The sequence below is a fragment of the Antennarius striatus genome, chromosome 12 (genome assembly GCF_040054535.1).
Source record: "Antennarius striatus isolate MH-2024 chromosome 12, ASM4005453v1, whole genome shotgun sequence".
In the NCBI taxonomy this organism is placed as follows: Eukaryota; Metazoa; Chordata; class Actinopteri; order Lophiiformes; family Antennariidae; genus Antennarius; species Antennarius striatus.
In genome coordinates this window covers 13,942,501-13,961,586 of record NC_090787.1, presented here as the reverse complement: position 1 = coordinate 13,961,586, position 19,086 = coordinate 13,942,501, and the positions used below count along the sequence as shown (strand labels likewise).

Genomic DNA, 19,086 nt, shown 5'->3' with positions numbered 1-19,086 from the left:
TGTTGTGTGAAGAAGATTTTAAAGATGAGAGTAGATGTGTGTAGATAAAAAAAAAAAAAAAATCAAGGCTGCGCCTGTAAGAAGGACATCCCAACACCCATAGGACATAAAAACAAACCCCGCACAACGCACAAGAACGATGTCTTCACGTTTAATCCTAAATATGTTCTAAATGTCACTCTGACTTTCAGGGGCCTGTGATATGACTGCAGTGTTATGCTCTGCAGACTTTTGCAGTGGTGATGATGACGTGTTGATGATGTAATGGGAGTGTCCATGGAGTCACTCTCTAATGTTACATATGTGCGCGTCTATTGGTAAGTCTGGGATGCAGCTGCAGCCTCTGACCAGAGAAACACACTGACCACTTGTGACCTGGATAGGCTTAAACGGAGTCTGTGCTAAATCACTATGTGGAGATATTAATAATGTTTTAATTAACATGAAAGATGATTCAGGCAGACCTGCGCGCATAGCACATACACACTAACAAAAGGGCTTCAACGAGGAACCGAGAAAACCTCTTATGCCAGAATATTCTGTAAAATAATGGATGGATGTGTTAGTTCTGAATTAGTCACTGACAAGAGGAAAGTTTTGTGTGAGCTTTGAGTGTGTGAGTTAAGTGTGAGCAGGAATTACACCTGTGCAAATGATTAATTCCAAACGCATGTTTATTTATACGTGTGTAGTTTCTAACCATGCACGAAGGACAACAAAACGTGTTTTGATTCACTTATATTTTCAACTAGATTGTAAACTAAAAGTACTAAAAGTACAGATGAATGCTTATACGCACCCTGCGTGTAATGCAATTCATAATTATTAAAACTATATTGATGAAGACATTTATCAGTTTATCAGTACAGTTTATCAGAGTTTTATAATGCAGAATCTGGGATATATAATTTGAAATAAACTATTGTATGCCCGTTTGCTGTTTATCATATACGTGAAAGATGGATACACTTTGTTAAAATGTCGCTTTCGGAGCTAAAACAATCTAAAACATGAAATAAAAACTGCTGTATATTTTAGGACGATTAGTTCGGTGGAGAAGACTTCCGATACATTTGAGGCTTCATATTGACGGAGCGATCGTGGATATAAACCATAAGTCTTGGTTAAAACTCGCCAATTAAACTGTGAAAATTTTGAAAACGACTCACAAGAATCACAATAAAATAGACTGTGTACAGCTATATACAAAATTGTGTTTATTTACAAACATAATCCGCAGGTTGCATCCATTTTTACAAAATCATTTATCCGTGCCTAAAAGAAAGATTGATCTAAACCAGTGTCTAATGATTTGACGTATGATTCAAAAATGTGTGAACATTTCCAGAGTGAAATTTTCGTGTGGTTTCTCCGTATTTAAAAAAAAATGAATTTACAGAACAGCGTAGAATAGTCCATCTGATCTGCGATCATTACGCGCAATTGTATGTCGACAAAAAAACCAGCTGTAGAAACAAAAATCCAAGTTTATTCAATATAATTACACTTTAGTTTGAATCAACACCACGAGATTGTTTCACACCCGCAAACGATTTCACTTAAGAACATTTTAAGTAAACACGTCTCCGCTGCGTAAAATCCTGTTACTCCGCAAAGCGACGTGGATGTTGCCACACAGAACATCGTTCTTTTTTTAAATCTGGTTTTACCAGCATTTCTCAGGAAGACCGCTATTCATCAATCACAGGATTTAGGAAACAGACATGCATTTGTATTTTCTTCTTCTTTTTTTTTTTTGCAATCTTTTCTTCAGACATTTCATCCGTCCGTAAACATGAACTTGACTGTTTGTTCCACATTAGGCCCACAGTACATGCACAGGCCACCATACAAAACACATAAAAACATACTGAACAACATTCTTGTTTAGATATTTTGAAATTTTGAGCTGGAAAAAGGTTTAAATGTTTATTATTATCCGGCGGCTGAAGGCCAAAAGACTGGGCCTGTGCGCATTTCTACATCTGGGTAGAATCTGTTCTCCAACAATGCATTCCTTTATTAACAGGGTATTATGCAAAAGGAATATGAACATTTTATACATTTATAAATACAAGTCTATGCCAGAAACCACAAGGTACGTGACGTACTGCAGCATGATCGCGTACAGCGTTCCCGCGTCCAGTGCTGGTCACGATCAAGTCCAAAGGTCATCAGTAAGCGGAGAAGGCTTGTTCACGCATCATCATCCGCTTCTTTTTCATCCTCCGATTCTGAAACCATATTTTGACTTGTTGGTCGCTCAGGTCCAACCTGTCTGACAGTTCTTTTCTTTTCTGTCTGTTGATGAATTCATTCATCATAAATTCATTCTCAAGTTCAGCCAGCTGCAGCTTCGAGTAAGGCTTTCTCTTCTTTCTGGTTTTCACTTGTGATGAGCACCATGGAGCACCTGAGGGAGCAGAGATAGAAACCAGTTTTAGATTTGAAATTACCACACCTTCCACACTTCTGTAAACGGAAGGAAATTAATTGCTCCCTGTGGTAGGATTCATTGTTCCTCGTATCTTTGGAGATGATTTTAAAACAAAAAACAGGAGTCACGCCTATTGTACGTACAGGAAAATGGTGTTGATATTAACGCACAGCATAGTCACCATTAGTATGGAATATCCAAACAATGACGCCACAGGAGATATGAAATAACCATAAAACAGTCTAGACAGTCATATATGATGTCACAGTGCCTATTAGGTCTGCATTTAACTATTATTTAACGGATTAAAACTAATTAGTAGTCAATGATAATGTGGCGGAGGAGATCTGATACAAAGACAGGTATGGTGTAAGAAAAGATGCATGGTGTGTGGTGTATTGTAATTTATCTGCAAAAGTGACACAACAAAAATAGGGAATTGAAAATGGGATTAACCTTCTGCAAACGTCGTCCTGGAGCATGTGTGTCTTGATGCCGGGTGAACGGGATTGTGGTCTTGTTTGGTGCCGTTCACATTGAGCGAATCCACCGCATCGATTTGGGCCGCAGAACCGTGAGGCCGGCTGAGATCGGAATAGCCGCGCTCAGTGTTGTTCCCGTGGTCCCCGGCGTAGATGTCGTCCGGTCTGCCAGACTCCTCGCTCTGGTGGGTTGTAGTCTGAAAGCATCGAGCCGTCTCCTCCAAATGCGCCTTGACGCTTCCGCTCGAGGACACCGAATTTGACAGAAACGGCGGACAGTATCCTCCGAACGCTCGGCTTTGTGGAGGTACTGCTGGTCCAGACGTGCACGAACTTGAGGAAGTCCACGGGAGCGTGCACACCTCTCTTCTGTTGTAAGGGAACTGATGCAGCCCGGGTATGTGTGCTCCATTACCCCGCAAGTTGGAGAAATAGAGCGACTCAGGGGGAGCAAAATTCAATAGCGAACCAACATAACCGGGATTTAAAGGATTCCGTTCACACATTTCCATGGAGCTTTCCTCAAACCTTTCTTGCAAGCCTTTTAGCAACTCCTGAAGAATAAAGGGTAGGTAATTGTTGATTTGTTAATACGCCGTCACGTGATATGTAAAATATGTTGTCCCGCCCCACCCTTGCTCTCATACTGCAAAGCAAAATCCTCCACAAGGAAATAGTTTGGTATTGGGTTATAATGGGGATGAAATACTAACCAACTGTTTAAGACTATTGGATTGTGTCACTTTCAGCTCTTATTTTACTGCATATGCGCCTATTTCCTTTTTGTATCAGTGCGCTATGACATGAGTAATATCAGATAACTGGAGGAACATATGAGAAGGAGGTTAATGCAGGGCCTAAAATCCATCAGACATAACGCAGGGCTGCACCAACAATCTTTTGGAAATAAATAAAGTGCACAGATGCTGAATCATTTTGAAATATAGTGTTCAAAATGTTGAACGTTGCTTTGCTTTCATAGAAAATACTGCAAATGAAAGCACCAGAACATTTCCTAAAACAACACGTGGACTACACCAAACCCCTAACAAGACAGACAAACAGACAGACAGATCTTCTTTCCCTAGACGCAGGCTCGACAAATTTGCCCCAGCAGAGGCCCCACAAAGATAACATTAACTGCTTAGGTTTCATTATATTAATTACACAACATTTTGGCCCTGGAGGTGTTGCTATTTCTGTAGTCACTCCCTGGTAAGCCCAGACTGGTGTCGGCCTCGGCTCTGCATGAAAATATGAAACGATTTAGAAACTACAGTAATTGGTAATATATCTGGATTAGAAGAATGCATCGATCTTTGACAAAAAAAGTCGATGATTATTATAAAACCCAGAGCCACTATAGAAAATACTTCACCAGCTCCATGACATGAACTACTTTGAAATCTACGTCCTGCAGGTATATATAGACCTAATTTTACGAGGTCATACATGAAAAAAATGTTGAACTTCAATTTCGATTAATGTTAGTTTATCATTTTATAACGTAAAGTATTTTTGTGAAAAAAGTGACATCACAGCTGTCAGCTATATCCCATGGAATGCCGCAAAAGTTTAGTCAAATATCAACGCAAATAACCCGCAAAAAGACGTATTCCATATTCAGGTTGAGTCTAGTCAAATAATAATTATTCCAAATGTCACACAGTTTGAATGTGATAACTGTGAACGTATTTCATCAGTATCTATATTTATGTAGTTTGGCATCAAACAAACCTCTATGCAAGCACTTCATTAAAATATTGCATTACACTATCTGGTAAGCAGCTCAGAATAAATGTTACGCCTTGATCGGTTTCATAATAAAATGTACTTATTAGGTTTTGTTGCGTCGCTGGCAATGACGACGTCCCCCGAACTCAATAATTAATTTGATTAACTCACTGGATTAAAAATCAAATCAAAATTATAGTGTGTGTGTGTGTGTGTGTGTGTGTGTGTGTGTGTGTGTGTGTGTGTGTGTGTGTGTGTGTGTGTGTGTGTGTGTGTGTGTGTGTGTGTGTGTTGGGAGTGGGGGTGGGGAGTTAAAAATACACTGACACTGACGACTTGCAGCAGTTGGTATTGGGTCCGCAGCACCAATCTCTCTGTTATTGTATTTGGTTGTGATGGTTTGATCAGGTCCGCTTCCCGGAGAAGATGAAGGGTCTAAATAGAGCACAAATGTGCCGGTGGGATTCCTCACGACTATTTTTTGTCAGTGGGCAAACAGCCTTGTTGTATGTATAAACTTAACACCCATCATCCTAAAGAAAACACGCTGTTATTTGAATCATGCAGGATAATTTTTCCTCATCATTTTACAACCTTCTTCTGGATGTAGTTGCGGCTGTATTCCAATAGGTGGCAGCACACGTTTATACATGGCCTTCATTCTGACGAGATATTTCTGCTCTGTTCAGTTTATTCCTTTCCGTTTGTTTATTTTTATTTGTCCGTTTTAATTTTGAAATCAATCATCTACAGTAATGAATTACAAAAGTGTAGAACAACAACAACAACAAAAAACCCGTCAAGGAAAGAGAAAACCACAACTGACAGAAATCTCACAATGTACAGTACAGTATATGTAAATGTTTGTTGAGACTAATGCCAAAGTAAATAAAATAAATATAGAATCTCTATAACCTCCGTTAAAGAGGAACATTACAGGTATATATAAAACCTGTAGCCCAATCCCAACAAAATAACAGTTTACATACCGGACCTAAATGAAAATAAACAGACCTGTTACAGACGCACCTTCATCTCCAGCGTCAGACTAAATTAGGTTGAACCTGCAGCGCCTGATTTGTTATAAACCAATCCTTTCTAATAGACGTAAAACAACTTTGTTATCTTAAAACTTTAAAATATTATAATGAAATGAGCAGTGTGCGTAATTTTTAAACGTTTTCCCCGGCAATTTCTTTAAACCAATTGTGATGTTCAACCACAAAGTTTTTATACTTAAAAAAAAAACCCCTCACTAAATTAAACAACAAAGTTAAAATATTTAGTTTTATGAAAAAATAAATTAAACTAAACAAACTCCAAAACAAAATAGAAATTTGGATTTTGCACAGACATACCGATTTAACTCTTCCTGACTGACGCATCTACCTTATTTCGCAGACGTGGATGTCAATGCACAATCACAAAATTAGGAGACGCTTTAGGGCTCAGTTTTAGTGCCATTTACTACTCTTCGTCCTTCATGTTTAGGGTGCCAGGAGCCAAATTGTAGAGCTCCAGTCTGGTTGTTTTCCAGACTCTTTAAAGGAAGCTATCCGCCGGCCATTGTCCTTGGTAATAAACTTGCTGCTTCCCTCGTTCAAGTTCCCTGAGATGACAACTGTTGCCTTGATTCTTGTTGAAGTGCTGAAGTCACAATGTTTGGAATGAGCGGAAGTAAAAGTGGTTTTATGGTTTAATTCCATTTGATGTAACAGACACTGTCTCGTATTTACAGCCAAGAGCAGACTGTAGGATTAAATGTACATTAAATGTTTATCTATGTATAGATATTTAATGAATATTTAATCCTACTAAATATATAGTAGAATTAGATGTTTAGATGATTAATAACTCCGATCCCACCAGGGCATCGGAGTTATAAATAAATAAACACACACACACACACACACACACACACACACACACACACACACACACACACACACACACACACACACACACACACACACACACACACACACACACACACACACACACACACACACACATGCGGATTCAATGCAAATTAAATGTACGTAGTGAGAACTTAATCATAATCACATTAAACTCAATCACATTTTTTCAACATAGAAAAAAAATGAAATGACTGCAATGTTAAGATCGAACATGAATCAATCAACGTGTCGCGCAAACGGCAGTAAATCCGTGTTTCTACTAACAGGAGGGATGTCTCCTGTAAAGAGTTCATAAAGAGTTGATTTGTGTTTGTTTTTTACATGCCGGCAATCTAATACAAACGAACATTTTTACGAATACTTGTGCATTTATTAAGTCGTGTCGACATAACCCTGTGCAGCCTACATTATACCGTACGACCCTATATATCCTTTCTTTGTTGCCACCTTAGCAGGAATAACGAGCCGTGTCGTTCCAGCGCCTAAAGACGCGCCATGGGGAGCGACAGGCCTTGAGGCGGAATCATGTTCTATTATCGATCACTGATCAGGCTATCGCATCCCGGTCTGTGACACAGGTGTCCATATGTGAGTTGTCTGTTTCGCTGTGTCGGACCTGTGGAGGGTGGCGACCTGTCCAGGGTCCCCCCCAGGGCCCCACAGGGTCCCCCCAACTACCCCCACTCTGTCGCCGGTTGTCACCTGTCACGATGCTGCGCAGGATGGGCCGTTCTAGACGTATCTGATGGGACTCAGGATGTTTACGTGTTATTTCATCCATCATGGTGGTTGACACAGTGAAATGTGAAAATGCATGATATGTAAAGAACTGCTGATTTATTACACAGTAGTTTTTTTTATAATCCGTTCAATCAGGAGAAGTCTTGTCTCAAACCTTCAGTCTGGTTCCTTTGCTCCATTCCTCATGTATTTTAATGTTTATGTGCACTCACTAGAACGCGTCACTAGATGGCGCTCTGATTTAAGGAAAGAACTGTGCGGTCCAGCTGTACGATGCTGCGTTCCCACCGGAGTTAAACCGGCCTAGAGCAACAGCTTCATTTAGAATTCACCAATGAAACATCTGATCAATGAGCAGCTCCAGTACTCACTAATGTAATATCACACTTATAAACACTCAATTCAGGAATGGTTTTTATGTTTAATATCTTTTTAAGGTTATGCCGTCAGCTGGAAAACAGTCCAGGAATCCATGAACAGTATATCACTGTCTGACAGCAGTGGATGATATAATTCCACATACTATGATGAGCATTGTTATATTTTAAAGGATGTTTATCCTGACTGAATAAAATAAGAAATAAAGTAAAATTGGATGCCGCTTTGACGGATGCACTATAATGTACAGATAAGAGTTGTGTGAATTCTATATTAGCAATCACACAGGGCCCACAACTTAAACTAAAGCCTGCATAGAACAGATTTACTGTGATGCTCAAATGTGTAGATGATGGAATATATCTGGAAGCCTTCATTAATTATAAGAAACAAAAACAAAACAGTTACCTGAATGCTTTTAAGGATGTTCATGAGACAAATTACTGCTATAGTTGGGCTTTATGAATGTTGTACACCCAAAACACAGTGTTTAGTATGGCCTCTGTCCACATACACCTCCTGAATGAAGCTAACAGAGTTTTCTGCTCAGGCTGTTTCATGCCATGTGTTCAATACTCCCACCAAGTTTCATGAAAGTCTATAATATAATAGCTTATGCGTAATATATAGAGATAATGGGGGAAAAAACCCTACAAAGTTATTGTAAGAAAAGTAATTCCTGAATCATTCCCTTTGTCCAGTTCAATTCCGTAAAGGACTTGGATCTTCTCTGTCACCTGAGTAATACTCTCAGTAAGTTTCAGGAAAATCCATTTAGCAATTATTGTATAAATCTGCAAAAGGATAGACACCCCCCCCCCCATTACATCACCTCCTAAACCTCCTCAGTTAAACATTTTGCCAGTTGTTTTCAACTCTGCAATGACATAATGTGTCTCTGTCCTTTGCTGCCGTTTGCTGAACTGTGAAGTAAAGAGACATTCATTCAGACCTAACTCGGTTTTCATGCAAAGGTTCCCTTCTGCCTATTCCTATCTGGGCACACAGAACATCCAACCTTTTGCACTTCAGGTGATTCATAAACTATAATTAACACCTTACATTTTTTGCCTCTGTTCACCAGTCAACTCGAAGTGTATTTTCATGTCTGCCCATATAATATTCATAATCATGGCCCGAGGAAAATGTCATAAAATGTTTGAAATAAAAGTCTGACTCTTGACATCACTATATACACGTGCATGGCTCCAGTGAATAATTAACGATGAGAATTCTGCAGAGGAACACAACACTGACAGAGGGCTTTATGGTGCAGGGCAAGCTGCTTAAGCGAAATAACAGGAAATCTACGGAGTGGTATGGAACTTCTGCTGCACCCATTGTTTGTTATCTAACCCAACAAAACAAAAATCGGACTTAAAGTCCTTGAGGTTGTTCGCATGTACACAAAGGAACTACAAATTGTGGGATATGAATGAATTAAACACACCTTCAACACAAGCAGCACAGAAAATCTATACACAAAGCTGGAATGTGACCAAAATTATAATGTAGTCACAATCTCCTCAGCTGCTTCTGGCATTAAATAAGGTTCTGAAAAGTGTTTCTACAGAACCTGGTGTTGTTGCACTAAAGATGACCCTTGACCATCAGGATATTTCATTAATTTATCCTACTGTTCATTTTTCTAATATGAATCATGCATTTGTGCCAGACTAGTCTAATGAAATTTCCCAACCTGAGGTATCAATTACATGAGAACAGGACAGACAGCTCACAATAAGCCACCAAAATCTAAGTTCAACTGATGTCTAGTGCCGAATTTGAAAAATACCCTCAAGGATTTCACAAGAATGGGACAAGATGTTTTGCTGCAGGTTGTGGCTGCTGCTGCAGTGGAGCGAAAGCAAAAACTGGTCATATTTTTAGGATTTAGGTTTTGACTCAATGTCTATCACTCAGTCATCACGTGTCCTTGATGAGCTCAAACATGTAGGTGTCAGTCGTCCATCCCTCTAATGGTCCATGGGTGATTTGGTGAACAAGACTTAGCCATGTTGAGGTGCCACAGAATCCTTTAAGGTAATCCAGAGTTAAGTCCAAAGAGAACAAATATCTGTGTGAATCTTAAAGGATGTCTTCCCAGCTTTGGCACATTAAGTGAGATCTTTACAGTTTGTGGTAAATAACAAAAACAATAATAATAATGACAATAATTAAATATCAGTGATGCGTTTTTTAAAAAAAATGGAAATGAAGTAGATTGTTTTGCTAACAATAAGTTACAATGAGTTATGAAAGCTGAATTTGCATGATATTCAGGTTTTGCATATTGTTCTGGTTCTATTACAAGGGATGCAGCCTGTCCTGACACTCTATCATCTGCATAGAGAGGAAAACTGGTGTCTTCTGCATTTTGACCAAAACTTTGTCAGAACACAACAGTGGGCCTGAAGTAGACCCTTTGTAACCCCACAGGGAATATGGGTAAAACATGAAAATATGAGGAAGGTCATTAACGTGGAGACGTTGAGACTCCAGGCAGACAGACCGATCCCATAGCCTGGTGAGACAAACAATACCAACCAACCCCTGTATTAGAATTACGAAAAACATTTGATGTTAGAGAAGTCATGAAATAGAACTGCACAATTCATTCAACTTTAACTAAAATGACAATTACATTTTTCACCACCTTGATTATCTCAGTAATAATGTACCAGTAAATAAATATTGGCTACACAACTCCATTTACAACAAATGTTGGGATGCTATGTTAAATTCAAATGGGAATAGAAAAGGATGATTTTCATATATTCCTGAATAAAACAAACTTTTTAATGTTGCAAGTGATTAAGTTCATCGTTTATTGTAAATAAGTACTCAGTTAAACTTAATGCATGAATAATGCCCCCAAATGTTGGGACAGTAGCATGTTTACCCTTATCTTACATCGCTGTTTCTTTTAAAAACATGCAGTAAGCTTTTGGGAACTGAAGACTCTAATTGTTGTATTTTCAGAGGGAAATTCTTTCCATTTCTGGCTTGATATATGACTTAATTAGCCAAACAGACTGTAGTCTCCATTGCTGTATTTTGCACTTCATAATACCCCACACATACTTAATGGGAGTAAGTCTGGATGGCGGGTAAGTTTATATAATACAGTATCTACAAACTTTTACTATGAGGCCACAATGTTGTAATACGTGTAGAATGTGTTTTGGTACTTTTGTGGTGGAATAAGTAGTAATGTCTCCGACAAAGACGTTGTCTGGATGGTAGTTTATCTCAAAAGCTGTATGTACCTTTCAGAATAAAGGATTTCTTTACAATCATGTAAGTTACTCACACCATGGGCACACTTATCACCATCATAGACGCTGTCTTTTGAACTTTGTGTGACTAAAAATCTGTCCTTTTCCTCTTCAGCCTGGCGTACGGTACTTCCTTGGTTTCAAAATCAGTATCATTATCAGGCCAAAGCAGCCCTTTTAAATTTAGCATCAGTCTATCTTGGATTAAATAGAGCCCAAACAAGCTGGTGGCTTTTTAAGTGGTTGTAGCTCTAGTCAAAATTTTCAAGCCCAAATATCCTTTAAACAAAGTTGATTCTCTAAATCATCTTCGTTTAAAGGATATTAATGTTGTTTAGATAAATTCCAGAATTCCTTGCAAATCTGCTTTGAGAAACATTGTTCTAATACTTTTCGCAGGTTTTCACAAAATAGTGCCCCAACCCAATCCTTGCTTGTGAGTGTAAACCTAAAGCGGGTGTTGCTTTCATGCTCAATAATAATGCCACCTGTTAGCATTTAACCTCTTTACCTGTGGAGGGTTTCAACCAGATGTTTTTGAACATTTGACAGCTTTTGCTTGTCTTTTGTTTCCACTATCCAACTTATTAACAACATATTGCAGGCATGAAATATAGAATGAGTATGTATTTCCAAAACATTAAATATTGTCTTCATACTGTAATAAGTAGACAATGTGTTAAAAAGAATAGTGAAGGGGGGGGGATACACACACTTTATTTTCAGAGTTTTATAGTGTTTATGTTGGCTCATTGTCAAACTGTTGCTACTGGGAAACTTGGATAAAACTGAGCAATTGTTATTGTTATTAGAAATAACAGCGATTTTCAGTCTCAGGTCAAAAAGTCTGCTATGAAAAGGTCTATTCATGCCTTTGACAGATTCAGCTCTACACACTAAAAATCCGCTGTGCAGCCTTGCAAAACACACAAAGGTGATTTTCAGTATTTGTCATTAGTTTCATTAATGTACACCTTTATCATTCACACAGATGGATGTAATGAGTCACAACTCATTAAATCCAAACAGCCAAATTTCACATGAGCTTAGGTCCAATCAGCACAATATCTGAAACCACATTTGTGGATGTGCAGTGGCTACATCTTAAACATTTTGATCTCTTGCAGATTTTATTTGTAATAATGAATCAGTTTTATAAATGGCACAACTTATACAATGATTTTACTCTGATTCACTATAGTTTCTGTATTTAGTAAAATTTTAGCATAGCCTATATGACTTAATATACTGAATGTTAAACATATATTTCTGTATCTATATTTGCTACTTCCTGTTTTGAATATAGTAACTTTGTCGCACACAAGAGAAGTAAACCTTCTGCCAGAAAACGATTTTGATCCAGAAAGTCCTTCCTGTCGATCTCACTGAACACAGCTTTAAGAGACAACACAGTCAGAGAAGCCAGCATGGGTGAGTGGGTGAGTGGGTGTGTGGGTGTGTGGGTGAGTAGGTGTGTGGGTGTGTGGGTGTGTGGGTGTGTCGGTGAGTGGGTGAGCTACACACAGAGCCATCACTCAGGAGGCGAGGAATCATGTCCTGTTATGTCGTCTTTTCTCCAAATGATTATTTTACATTTTCTGCTGTGGTTTGTTTAAGCTCAGACAACAGTTTGGGCTAAACAAAAACCCTTAGACATGGTAACCATGAATTACAAAGACCAAGAAAAGTCTTTATTATATCTCCCATGTGAGTTTTTGTTTTTACTTCTGTGTCTTATTGTGTTTTATTTTTGGCTCAAGAACATTTTGCCGAAGGATATCTATGGTCATCTGTCTGTTTGATCAATGCCCTTTTCTTTGTAAGGAAATGCTTAAAATTCATGAACTGTCATATTTTTAGCAGACACCTCCTTGAGTTTTATACCTTACTGTTGTGTTTTATAAATGACAATAAAAATTTGCATTTTTGTGTGCTTATTTTTTACATTGTATTAATCATGACACCCAGAACTAGTCCTGTAAGTGTATGTCATAACTTTTAAAGTCATTTCACAGTGCTTAATCCTTCATGAGACATGAACAGCTTTTATTACGTGAGAAAAAAAGGTTCTATTAAATAATAACATTTATCTCCTGTGTTTTCTATTCTCTCATTTTTCCACATGGTTGTCCAAATCTGTGATCTCCTACAGCTTGAGTGAAGACAAAAGTCATTTGATATGTTGGAACAATGCTACTGCATCCATCCTGAATATACCTGCAGAAATGAAATCCTTCCAACTTTGAAAGCTGGCAAACCCAGTGTGTACACTATGCATTATTCCCTCTGTGATTTACTCTACTTTATTTATGAATTTCAAAACTTCACATTCGTATCTACAGACACCAAGCGTTGTTACAACAACGTACAGGTGAGCATACATTCCAAAGGTGATACTGTTCATCACTTTGTGTGAGGAGCACAAAACACAAATCATCCTTTGAAGAAATGAGTGAAAGATGCTTCAGTTCAGCCACTTGTAAAGTATAAATGTAGCAATGAATGGAGCATAGATCACTTAAATTTGTAAATGTTCTTTTTCCATATGAGGCAGTTGTTTGTTGATTAATATTTGTTTACTTTTCAGGATTTATTTATTTGTGTGTGTATGTGTGTGTGTGTTTTTTTAAATCCAATATTCAATAAAGATAATTCCAATACAAATGAAAGTATATGTCATATTGATACGTTAACATGAAAATATCACTTTTTGATTTTTCAATCACTTCAACCGATCAAAGGCATGATTTACAGAAGCCATATCAGGATCAATAGTTGTAAAAAAATTTTTGGTCACAATCAAGAATACACTAGTCAAGTTTGAAGAACATAAGTTCATAAAATCCAAAGTCTGTGTGATAATATGAAGTTAAGACTGTCTTCACGATATTCTTCGCGGATTCATCATTATTAATTGTATACACATTATCTAATATGGCAGAGGAGATTGCATACAAGAGTGTTATTTAAGGAAAGCATTTATGAGACTGTTTTCAAAAACAAAAGGAATTTGTTTACTATTGAAAGAGGTTATGTTTAACTATAGTATCATTAAGTGAACGATACATTTATTAACCTTACATAGAAGTATTATAACGTTGTTTGACAGGGTCATAGTTTCTATAAGTATAGCTGCATTTAAAAAGTGAAATTCTGAATTCCCTATTTGGGTTGTGAAGCCTTACATTTGTCAAAATTCAGTCTAATTTTGTGCTCTATGTGCAGATAGCATATTTTTATCTAATTTCAATCCCATTAAATGTCCAGCAGTAAAGATTTTGGGCACAAAATGCCAGGTTAGGGACATATGCCTTTGGTTCTAACATATCTTTGGGCTCCTCATAAATTACTTTGCAGAAGCCTAATGAAAGAGAATATGTATTTTAAATCCACTGCTATTTAAACAAATGTTGACAAGACTGAAACAAGTCAGAACTACAAGACACCCTCACTTCCCACAATACACCTCCAGCATTACACCTCCATGAACCGTGGACGAAATACAGAAAAATACCTGCAGGGGGCGCCAGAGGACGCGCAGAGGACGACCTGGTGGCGCCTTCAGAGTCATTTCACGTTGAGACGCCAAAAACACATACAGTACATGTCTTTACATATCGAGCCTCCATCAAAGTTAATATGAAGCATAAGTGTGTCCGTTATTTGCCTGTAACGATCATTAGCTAATAAATGTTTCGAGACATAGAAGGGAACGGAGAGCAAATAAGCTCAATCAGACAGGTTAAAAACGAAAATATGAATTTATAAGGTCTTCAATTTACGTTATTGGTTTAAATTCCACGAGAAATAAACATAAAAATTGTAATTAATTAGCTGTAACGAAATTTGTTTCAAATTAGTCATAATTTGAAAGCGATTGACTCAATTATAATTAAAAAGCACTATATTTATTTCAGTTATTTAAAAGACGCCGATTTGAACGCACAAATAGATGATTTGTATATGCAATAATTAATTCTACGTTGTGTATTGTGTTTGTTGTTGCTTGCAGATGTACAATAATGCAACCATCAACCCCCCATCAAGATGTATCATAAGTGTACAAAGAACTGTGAAACAAAATAAAACAGAGACGAAAAGCTCAAAAAAAGCTTAAAAAATAATCTATCAACAAGGTCTTGAAAAGTCGAAATAAAAAACCTATAGTTTTGGTATCTTATCACAAACTTCTATTTTAAACGTTATGTCATTCGCAAATTGATAAACCAAAACAAATTGTAAAAAGAAAAAAAATAAGTTAGAAATAAAGACAATAAATAAAGGGGCAACGATTAGAGAGAGGGAGGGCGAACAGAGAGAAGGGAAACAATAGAGAATCAAAGCATAATCATATTCCTAAATGAAGAGGGAAATGCTGCACCGCTCATTTTATTAATCAGACTGTCAATTCCACCCAAGAGGCCAAACCCAATAGCAATCTAAAACAGACTCAGAGATCAACCCAGGGACAAGCAGCTCGCTCCTCACTTCTCTCTTCCTCTCCACTTGGATATTATTCGTCTGACCGAAGGCCGCCTCCATCATCAAGTGACAGCCCTCTCCTATTTATTTGCTTATAAACCTGTTACAATAAATGATCATTGGAGCAACGTCAGCCGAGCATTTTCACAACGAATAGCAACCACTTTGATGAATGACATTTTGCTGCTGTGGAAGGATGCACAGCTCATTTTGAGCAGTCGCTCGTCGATTGCATTCAGATTCTTTCATTTTTTGCGTCTTGCTTATATAAAGGTTTTAGAGACGGTTATTTAGAGACAGCTGCTGAGTTGCATGTGGGTTTAGCTCCGACACAACCCATTGGTGCTTCAGCCCCCTGGATTTTTTTTTTCCATCTCGCACGGCTTAATGATGGAGAGGATAAGAAAAGAGATGATATTGATGGAGAGAGGTCTGCACAGTCCCGTCGCAGGGAAGAGGCTCGCAGACGCGTCTGGAAATTCGGTGCTGGAGGCCCTGGAAAACTCTCAGCACAGCGGACGGCTGAGCCCGAGAGTCACTTCGGCTTCTCTCCATGGAAATCTGGGTGACATTCCAACGAAAGGCAAATTTGAAATTGACAGTCTTTTTGGTACACATCACAACAGTGAAAACTCTTCTTCGGTGGAGATTTCATCGTCAGAAAATAGAAAGAAAATGAGTATTTACTCCGAAGTTTCGCCAGATTCAGATATTAATAGTGATGTGGAGGTGGGCTGCCCTTCGCATCGCTCCCCGAGCCAGCACAAGGAAAACAACAAAGGTAATATTTATTTGACTCCGGATTTATCGATATTTTTTAAGATTTAGAGGAGTTTAGTGTTCGATAATTACTACTGAAATTAATACTTATTGTTATATCCCATTTTTATTTGAATGAAAAAAAATCCAACTATTATTATTATTATTATTATTACTATATTATTATTATTATTATTATTATTATTATTATTATTATTATTATTATTATTATAATCAGTAGATTAATATAATATCAATTAAATGTTTTTAAATTTATGTCTTAATATGTAATGTTGCATCAACCAGTTTTAGTGCTGTTTTCATTCATTTATGACATATATTGCAGGTTCATACATACATGTACCAATTCGGTGTTGTTGATTTTAACAACATATTTATATTTACTAATTTATTTACATTTTATTTGATTCTATTTTAGGTTTTTCCGATAGTAACTCTGGCTCTTCGAACTCCCTCGCTAATATGAACGGAAATTCAACGGGAGGATCAAACAATTCGGATCAAGTGAGAAGATACCGGACTGCTTTCACCAGGGAACAAATCGGACGACTAGAAAAAGAGTTTTACAGGGAAAATTACGTTTCGAGACCAAGAAGATGTGAATTGGCCGCAGCGCTAAATCTGCCCGAAACTACTATCAAGGTAGGCTACGATTGTTCTTATTATTCTTTGTGTGTGTGTGTGTGTGTGTGTGTGTGTGTGTGTGTGTGTGTGTGTGTGTGTGTGTGTGTGTGTGTGTGTGTGTAAGTGGGGGTGTAGGGGGGATTTGAAAGAATAATTCTAATAATTTTCACTCTACAGTAAAAACAAATTCTGTTATAATATTTCAATTCACAAAATGATGCAACCTTCGCGATACAAAATGGAGTTTTTATTTATAGTTGATAGTTGGATGACAATCGATCCAAACATTTATGTGGAGCTAACAGTTCATTTATTCCCACCTTATAAAATTATGCAAAAGTTAAACATTCAAATTCATCTACTTGCTTCAGTTTTATTTCCTGTCACACGCCATATGTGATAAATTCCTTTTTAAAGACAATGACCTATGAGGTGTTAATGACTGACCACACTGAACCACACACTCATGCACACACACACACACACACACCCCCTGAGTGGACACAGAGGTTGAAAACAACATGGCAGCTTCAATATGGGCCTTGTTTTGACTCTGTGCAGGTGTGGTTCCAGAACAGGCGGATGAAGGATAAAAGGCAGCGGTTGGCGATGTCCTGGCCCCATCCGGCGGACCCCAGCTTCTACACTTACATGATGACGCACGCCGCAGCTACAGGAAGTCTACCTTACCCTTTCCACTCTCACATGCCTTTACATTACTACCCGCACGTCGGCGTCACGGCGGCAGCAGCAGCCGCGGCCGCCACCAGTGCCGCCTCGTCGCCTTTCGCCACATCCATCCGGCCTCTCGACACCTTCCGGGCGCTCTCCCATCCCTATTCGCGGCCGGAGCTCCTGTGCAGCTTCAGGCACCCGGGACTCTACCAGTCGCCCGCAGGCTTGAATAGCTCAGCGGCAGCGTCGGCGGCAGCTGCGGCCGCGGCGGCGGCAGCGGCGGTGAGCGCGCCGCCCGCCTCCGGGCCCTGTTCGTGTCTCAGCTGCCACAGCAGCCAGGCGGCCAGCGCGCTGAGCTCCAGGAGCACCAGCGCTGACTTTACCTGCACAGCTTCGGGGCAAAGGTCCGAGAGTGGATTTCTGCCCTATTCTGCAGCCGTTCTCAGCAAGACCTCAGTCCCGTCACCAGATCAGCGAGAAGAAACGTCACTTAACAGATAACTCATCCAGCAGTCTACATTTTCTCTATCCTTCAGGGATAGGCCTACTTTAAAAATCACACCTGGGTTAAAGGCGCTTTTTTTCAGCAGTATTGTAGACATACACACAAATACACAATTATTAATTTCCATTAAATTTCATTCAAACCCCAACTATTTTTTTTAAATATCAAAAACATAATGAAGACAAAGACAAATAAAGCGCGGATTTTTTTTTTTTTTTTTGCAAATCACGAAAAACATTTTCTTAAAGCTTTTTTCCTCGTGTTGTACACAAACTTCACTTGCTGTGCTGATTTTAATTGTGATGAAAAAAATGCACAGTATCTGTTCTGTCCCTGTGTTCGTCTTTCCATGTTCATTAGTTAAAATAATGCCTAAAAATCCCACAAATTCAAATTAAACTCAAAATAAATCTGCTTTTTTTTTCCTTTTTAAATTTTCTGCTGCTTCAAATGCCAAATCGACCAGTTCAGCGTGACAAACCTATCCTGGCCACCCTGACTCCTTTGGTTTATGATACAAACGTAAGATAATTATGGTATCTAAATTTAGATATACAAGGTCTTGCTTCTCTGCCAGCAGAATATCTTTCTTCACTAGGCCTAATGGACTGAGATTTTGGCATGAATAGCTTCTCCAACACCCAGCCTCAGCTCTATGGGGACACCCCTAATCAGCTAGAAGGTGCATATAATTTTGAATCGCGTCTTTTGTGTCAATTTTTATGTTAATAATTAGAGAATCATGACAAAAATTGCCAATCATGTACCTAGATGGAGCTCCTTTGAATACAAGAAAGTTCCTCGTTTTGAGACCCGCTGTCAAGTGCTAACAACCCGCGGAGGGAAGTCATTAGATATACAAAAGACCTGGAACAAAGCGACAGTCCTGGTACACAGAACGCACTGCAGAAGGAGAATATGTGACAGCTGGAGGGTTTAAAAAATTACAAAGCAGCCTATGAAGAGCCTCTCAAATTGTTGTTACCTGATAATGGGAAATAACTCGACATACAATAGCCTCTCTTTTATTTACACTACTGAAGCTCATTAT

General features: G+C 38.4%; 2 protein-coding genes across 2 annotated transcripts; one reads left to right on the top strand and one right to left on the bottom strand.

Moving 5' to 3' along the window:
* Positions 1-1,194: 1,194 nt before the first annotated feature.
* Positions 1,195-3,459, bottom strand: hoxd12a (homeobox D12a). The gene is made up of 2 exons (XM_068329674.1): positions 2,894-3,459; positions 1,195-2,413 (listed from the first exon to the last, which is right to left on the bottom strand). The coding sequence occupies exons 1-2, from the start codon at positions 3,429-3,431 to the stop codon at positions 2,175-2,177; spliced, it is 777 nt and encodes a 258-aa protein (XP_068185775.1). The 5' UTR covers positions 3,432-3,459; the 3' UTR covers positions 1,195-2,174.
* Positions 3,460-15,838: 12,379 nt separating this feature from the next.
* evx2 (even-skipped homeobox 2) lies at positions 15,839-18,031 on the top strand. Its single transcript, XM_068330030.1, has 3 exons — positions 15,839-16,232; positions 16,650-16,873; positions 17,417-18,031. The coding sequence occupies exons 1-3, from the start codon at positions 15,839-15,841 to the stop codon at positions 18,029-18,031; spliced, it is 1,233 nt and encodes a 410-aa protein (XP_068186131.1).
* Positions 18,032-19,086: the final 1,055 nt, after the last annotated feature.

Bases quoted from the DNA above. Each gene is read 5' to 3' on its own strand.
- hoxd12a (XM_068329674.1), bottom strand. From the start codon at position 3,431: ATGGAAATGTGTGAACGGAATCCTTTAAATCCCGGTTATGTTGGTTCG. The intron at 2,414-2,893 runs GTTAATCCCATT...CTGCTCCCTCAG, and splicing joins CAGGACGACGTTTGCAGAAG to GTGCTCCATGGTGCTCATCA.
- evx2 (XM_068330030.1), top strand. From the start codon at position 15,839: ATGATGGAGAGGATAAGAAAAGAGATGATATTGATGGAGAGAGGTCTG. The intron at 16,233-16,649 runs GTAATATTTATT...ATTCTATTTTAG, and splicing joins GCACAAGGAAAACAACAAAG to GTTTTTCCGATAGTAACTCT. The intron at 16,874-17,416 runs GTAGGCTACGAT...GACTCTGTGCAG, and splicing joins TGCCCGAAACTACTATCAAG to GTGTGGTTCCAGAACAGGCG.